The sequence below is a fragment of the Brassica oleracea genome, chromosome C5, assembly GCF_000695525.1.
Source record: "Brassica oleracea var. oleracea cultivar TO1000 chromosome C5, BOL, whole genome shotgun sequence".
NCBI classification, from domain to species: Eukaryota; Viridiplantae; Streptophyta; class Magnoliopsida; order Brassicales; family Brassicaceae; genus Brassica; species Brassica oleracea.
The window spans coordinates 7,561,791-7,568,879 of NC_027752.1; the positions used below are offsets into that span (position 1 = coordinate 7,561,791).

The window sequence follows — 7,089 nt, forward strand, 5'->3', positions numbered from 1 at the left end:
CCTTATTCTGTGCATTGCTAATTGGAAGGAGATAATCAACATCTAATATTATGTTACTCTCAGTATATTAGAAATGGTCGAACCGTAAACCAATTAAGGATGATGTAAGGAAGACATAAAGATGTATTTCCAGTTATCACAAATATAGAATCAATTGACAACAACTTAATTATGTCAAGCGTAGAACAACATAGAAGAGTTTTCATACCTTCTAATATTATAATATCTCACTATATTAGTGGCTAAATCAGTTTTCTCCATTCTTGGAGTTTAAGTTTTTCTATCTGATGATATTAGTAGTTTGATCCAAAAAAAAAGAAACGGTCGAACTGGACATTGTAATTAGAGAAAGAAAACAAACAAAAATCAACCGAAGACTTTTAAAGTATATGAAACAAAAATTGGAAATAGCAATTCTCTGCAATTAAAGAATAAGACAATAAAATTGTAAAAATAAAAATAAAACAAAAAATATACACATAAAGAAAAATTTAGTAAAATAAAATCATAATATAATTTCCATAATTGATAGTGCTCAGTTACATTAAAAAATCTAAATTTACAACATACACGGTTGTCATATGCTTCTTCTTAGTAATCTCTGGCTACAAGGTTCTGAAATCGTAACTCGAAGCTCCATGGTATAGACCCAAAACAATGTGTACGTCAAAAGCTAATGTGCCACATAATTTTTTTTGTTATGTTTGGTGTAAAACCACACTTTTTTTCTTACGTCTATTATCTCTAAATTGTCTGGTTGATACATAGCTTACATAGTTTCTCAAAATTTGACATTCTTTTTACTACTTAGATGAATGATATGTAACTCGCTAAAAGCATATATTATTGCGACAAAAAAACTCACATATTCATATATGTTTATTCCACATAGAATATGTTGTAGGTCAAAAAGTTTGTAAGGGTTGTGTCAGCCTCCTACTAAGCTAATCGTGCGTGTAGATAATCACCATAATCCTCAATGCTCACCATCACTAATCATCTTGCTTAGCCCTGCCTTCCTCATCTTAACAAGTAAAAACAATTTATTTTTTGTTAAATAGAACAACAGAATCATTTTATCATATAAAGAATCTAAACATAAGAGCATGACCATCTGCCGGTATCTGAATTTGAGTATTTGGCTCATTTATTATTATTATTATTATTTTATTATGATTATATTAAGTAATTAAGTTTTAATTAGAAAACAAAAATGAAATCAATAAAAAAAAGACATGTAGGCAGTAGAGATTCATTATAGGTTCTAAAAACCGTGGTTTCAGATACTCTTTTTCTTATACTTTTAATTATTTAATAATATATTTGTGAACCCAAGAAAAAGTCTTTTTTCATCCCCCCCCCCCCCTTAGGGATGCTCTAAAAAAAAAGAAAAATCAACTAAAAGAGATGAACCTTAATAGAGAGTGTTGTGACCAAAACTCATATCTTTTTTTTTCTTTTTTTTTGTTGCTAAATTGTAAATGTCATTGCAAAAATAAAAGTTTGGTTACATGTTAATGCTACCCAATTTGCTTTTCAGCAATTCTGAAAGCTTAGGGGTAAATATTGCTTTTCAGCCATTGTAAAACTCATCTCTGTTGGTTTGATTGAGGTAAATATCTATGTGTCTTATTTATAGTTATGATGGAATGAGGAAGTTATCAAGTTATCTCCTAAGAATCATGTAGATGTTTCTCATACTTGGGCTATATGGCTTCATGTATCCGCAGTCGGAATCGGGAGAGTATCGTGAAAGCTATCTATGAATGTTATTTAGCACTTATATAATTCTTGATCATACTTGAATAAGAAAAATATATTGGGACATCATATTCCAAGATTGAAACTTTTAAGAATTTGACTTAACAAATCTAGAAACTATAAAACCAAAAGTTGTTGTTAAACGAGACTTTCTAAAAAGAAAAGAAAAATATTCATTTCAGTTTAACTAAAAAAATTTTACATAGAAGTAAAAAGTAAAAAAATTAACAAATTTAAAATATATAAAATGTTATACAAAATTACAAAATGTTTTTTACCCTGAAAATAACCGAATTAGCAATGTATCTTAAACAGGTTCAGATATTCGTACTAAAAGTAACCATATTACCCAATTTAGTTCAAGTATTTTGTATCCAAACTATCCAAATGTACCGATAATAACCAAAAAAAATTCATTATATACACTTTTTAAGCATTTTTATTCACGCTATCCTATTTTAACTGAAAACACACAAAATATTGAAATTAACTAATATAATTAACTTATGATTTTAAATTAAATTATAAAAATACTTATATGTACAATTGTAACTAATATTTTTAGATATATATATATATATATATATATAAATTTTGGATATCTTCGGTTACTCATTTGATTCTTGGTTTAGACCATATTGGGTTCCGGATCTTCGGATACATCAATTTAGGACCCATTCGGTTATTTACCACAGATCTGATCGAGTTCGGAAGCCTGATTTTCGGGTTGACTTAGGTCGGATCTTCGGGTCTAGATATTTTGCGTAGCCCTAATTTTACTATTAAAATAGTTGAGTTATGACTTCACATATTTCATTATCTTTCAAATGTTAAAAATTTGAATTATTTTGTTTAATAATTCATTATTTTTCAAATAATTATATTTTTTTTACGTAACTCTAAAATCTCGGACTTGATTCTTCATATTTTATTAGTCAATTGTGTTACATATAATAGAAATACTTACTTCAAACTAAAAATATAAAAAAATCAATTTAAAAATTAGTTATATATAATTTAATATACAAAAGTTCACATACAAATAAAAATGATAAATGTAACAAATTTAAATATATTATCCGCGCGTAGCGCGGAGAAAGGATCTAGTAAGAATAAAAAGAAAATTTAGTTGCCAAAGTAAAAGAAACATTTTTCAAAAAAAAAAAAAACAAAGTTCAGATATCGAAGACAAACCAAATCTCCTTCGATCTCCTTCCTCGGTGGTCCGTTTCTCTCACCGCCACCGGGGATGGACTCGTCTCTTCATACTCTAGCTGTTGACGTCTCTTTTGGTGGGTTCCATGGAAGATGTGGACGGATCTGGAGTTCGTATGGACTCAATCTCCACATCGCTTATGGTTTTCACCGTTAGGTTTCTCACTTTTCCTCTAGCTTTGGTTCAGAAGTCCGTTTGGATGGTGTCCAAGTTCAGAGTTTGAGTGTATTGCGGATGCGGTTAAAGTAGTTCTGTTTTAGTATTTTGTGAAAGTTTAAGTAGCAGATTTGGTTCGTATAGTGGTGTCTCAATGGTCGTTTGCCTTTTGTCTATTATTCCGTGAGTCTTTCCGGAGTGGTTCATCGGTTAAACCTTCGTGTTGGTTGAGAGTATGTCTGGGCTTCTATCTGGGAGTAAGTGGGTGCTGAATGCATCACATCTGTATCCGAAGGTTGTGTGGACCGAGTAGAGTTCCCTCCTGTCGGGTGATGAAGTCGTGGAGTTTTGGTTACGTGGACGTAATCATTTGGCGGGCATGAGCAGCAGCGATAAGTCGTGGTGCACCGAGTGTAGGAGGTGGATATTGTCGCTTGGCGGGCTATGTGCAGCAGCAAAAATTTCCGATCATTGGACACTACTTGGATTTAAATTTGCTTATTTAACTTGATAAATCGTTTAGTTTTAAGTTGGCATGTTTGTTTGTTGCCATAAGTTACTCCGGAGTGAGTTTTAGCTGCCGCCTTCATGTGGGCTTTTGTGTCTGGGGATTGTTCTTTCATCCGCCAGTTTATGTATCAAATCGTGTATGTTTCTTTGAAATAAAATGTACTTTCCTGAGAAAAAAAAAAGAAACATTTTTCAATTGATGTTGGAGAAACCAAAAATCACCCTAATACACTTGATATGTTTACTCATGCCTTTCCTTTTTAACTCTTCAAGGTGTGTTCTTTATACAAATATGTATATCGACTTGCTTTTCGTAGAAAGTTTAAACCGCATTGTAAATCCCCCCCTCCCCACAAATTGACTTAGCTTCCCTCTTCCATACTCTGCATCTTTAAGGATATTCTGCACAAGTAATCCACCTGAAACTCGAAATGAAATACACAACATCAAGAAACAAAGAAGGGGATGATAGCAAGCATGTACACATTGAGCTTAATCAAAAATAGTGAAACCTGATTTTTCGCGGTGTTGAAAATTAACTCCTCGAAGCTGACAGCAATTCTCATGAGCTCCTCAATTCCTTCTTGCCCAGAATATGGAACATGCTTCTTCAGTCTTTCCAATCTGCTCAAATGACAAAAGTAAATTCTCTTTTTATAAGCATATTCACTAGGGTCAAAGCAATAGGACAAAACGTTGTAAAACATTCAATTTCTACATAATTTTGAACATCTAAATTGGCTTTGGGGGAGGAAAAGAGTAGCAAGAATGAGAAAATGTGACAAAAATGGAGGATGAACAAAACTCACAGTGTGTTGACATTCTTCTGGCGTGAAGCTGGTGGATGTAGAGTTCTCCAGTCAACTGTGTTTATGGCAAGATTACCTATGTGGACAAAGCAAAGCATTAACATCAGATTTCTAACTCCATTTATAATCTTCAAGAGAAACGAATCAAGTGGCAAAATGGATGCAACCGAGCTCCAACATCCATTTATTACACCAAGAAAATGGATTGCATCTACGGATTTGCTTGACTATCATGAGAATGATTACCGTTCTGAGATGACTGTTGCTTCACAGGCTGCATCTGAGGTTGCGGAAGCTGCCCTTGCTGTACTGGCTTCCTCGGCCTGTGCCTATTTAAGAAACTTATAATCTGCGTCTCATAAAAATCCACATTATCCTTTAATGCAGGCCTGATATTGCTCTTTGAAATCAATAGGAATCGCATCATTCGCTCCAACATTATCTTGAATTTTTTCAATTTCTCAAACTCCTTTAATCTTTGTTGCTGCGGTAGTGAATACTGCTGGAGAGAAAGAAAAAAAAAATCTGTTCAATAGGAAAAGAGAAAAAGCACATAGATGCAAGCTACAACCTTTGTGGCCTTGTGGGTATGAGAAGGAACATAAATATCAGATGTTTACTTTTCTAGTGGACAGTAAACATACGAGCCTCACGAGCATATTTTCGTGAAATGGTTAACAAGATACCAAAGTTGTGCAGTATCGAACCAGTATTGCATTGAAATCATAGAAATTTCTCCCAGCTACTAGTGTTTCGGAGGACATACATACACACACTACTCTATTAGAGAAAAAAAATATCGCAACTTACTTGCTCCAACTTGGCTGAAGCACTCTGGTAGATATCGTGAAGTTCTGCTAAGTACTTTTCGTTTATAGTTCTGATCTGCAAAGGCAAAGCACCATGGTCACACGATTATTCATTACAGTGATATCTCTTGACACTTTAATAAGCGTAGACAGAATCAGTACTATATATAGCATCTCCCAGAATTCTTCCGAGCGTAGAGAGCAAGACTAAGAGGACAGAAGGATTAACTAGAAAGAAACAACAACCTTTTGGTAAACCTCCTCTTGCCAATCAACACCATTTACACTTTCCATCTGTGCAGTGGAGTCTACCAATGCTAAAATTTATAAACACGGGGGGTTTGCTCAGCATCAGATCCTGCTGAGGTGGGATTATGTAAAGTATGAGAACCTAAAGTATTCACAAGGATATAAAAAGCATACATGATGGCATCTCCGGAAGGGTTCTTTGGGATTGATATAGTTGTCTCTGTTGGTCCACTACATTTTGAGGTGGAAGCAGAGAACCTGTGACTTGACCTGAAGATTGTAGCCTCTGTTGCACATCCTGTTGTAGCAGATTAGGTTGTTGATGATGCGACTGTTGGCCCTGAAACAGAAACAAGCCATGAGCAGCCTGATGCGTTGGTTGCAGCCCAACGGTTGGCTGTGATAACATGTGCACCGACTGCTGGTTAGTCTGGGAAATGAGCAACTGTTGTTGTGGTTGCTGCAGTCCTGCAAGACTTCTTTGATGAAGGCTGTTTTGTTGAGACATCAAATGCTGTGGCAACTGATTTCTCCAGTCACCAGGTTCTCCTTTTGGAACGGAAGGCCTCCAGTTGTTGTTATCCATCAAGTGTTCCTTCCTACGTATACAAACCTTGAAGAGAAAATAACCAAAAAAAAAAAAAAAAAAAAACTTCAGGAAACAAAATCGGATTTTATGCGAAGATTCAGAGCAGCTAGGCTAATAATAATAGCAAGTTTGAGCCACGGAATCACCAATTCCAAAGAAAATCAAAATCAGTTGACTTCACTGATCAGTCAAAATTTTCATTTACGTTTGCTATTGGTAGCAAGAAAGAGACAGAGTCAACCTCAAAGTAGCATATCCGAGAAAACGAGTAAGCATAATCTCTCAATCACACCAACAAAGTCAAATCTATTCTCCTAAATCGTATTAGGAACCGAGAACCACAATCAGTAAAGCGTGATGGCTATATAGTAGCGTATGTCTTCACGAGACTCCCGATCACAAGATTTGAAAATTTTACCTCAAATATCCAAAGCCTGTCGAGGCGAATTCACGGTTGCTACAAACGATTAGGGTCGGTAAAAGGGGCTAGATTATGGGTTAGCTTGGAGAAACGGAATTGAACAACATATATAAAGGATCTTTCTGGGCAAACGTAGAATCGTAACCTTGCCAAATGTGTCCTCAACTTTTAGTTGACCAAGTTTTCAGTGTCGTCACTCGGCTATTTAATTACGAGAAACCCCTCCAATTAATGAGAAATTACAAGATGAACCAGCCAACTACGAGTCACTGTGTACGACTAGGACGTTTATCTCATCATATGGTTTTAACCCAATGTTTTAAACACGACCGAACACTGAACCGGATGACAAAAAAAAAAAAAGTCAAAGGATATACAGAGAGTATATGTGGCAAAGGAGAAATTTAAATGTTTTTTACTTTTTATTTCAAATATAGAAGAAAATGTAGTCAGGAATTTTTGAAAATTTAAGGAAATAAAAAAAATATTTTGGCCGATGTTTCAATCGGTGGCCAAAATTTAAATGTTTTTACGAGTTTTGTCAGATTGTTTAGTAATAGATATTTCAT

At 34.5% G+C, this 7,089-nt stretch overlaps 1 protein-coding gene across 2 annotated transcripts; it reads right to left on the reverse strand.

The window, feature by feature from the left end:
- Positions 1 to 3,821: 3,821 nt before the first annotated feature.
- LOC106343533 (mediator of RNA polymerase II transcription subunit 15a-like) lies at positions 3,822 to 6,707 on the reverse strand. 2 transcript variants are annotated; one of them, XM_013782770.1, is made up of 8 exons: positions 6,518 to 6,707; positions 5,685 to 6,105; positions 5,508 to 5,578; positions 5,263 to 5,337; positions 4,699 to 4,954; positions 4,453 to 4,528; positions 4,156 to 4,267; positions 3,822 to 4,062 (listed from the first exon to the last, which is right to left on the reverse strand). In XM_013782770.1, exons 2-8 carry the CDS (start codon positions 6,094 to 6,096, stop codon positions 4,006 to 4,008), a joined length of 1,059 nt encoding a protein of 352 aa, XP_013638224.1. In that variant the 5' UTR covers positions 6,097 to 6,105; positions 6,518 to 6,707; the 3' UTR covers positions 3,822 to 4,005. The 2 variants fall into 2 exon arrangements, with proteins under 2 accessions (XP_013638224.1, XP_013638225.1); XM_013782771.1 differs by having other exon boundaries at positions 4,453 to 4,507; positions 6,518 to 6,705.
- Between the last annotated feature and the right edge of the window lie 382 nt (positions 6,708 to 7,089).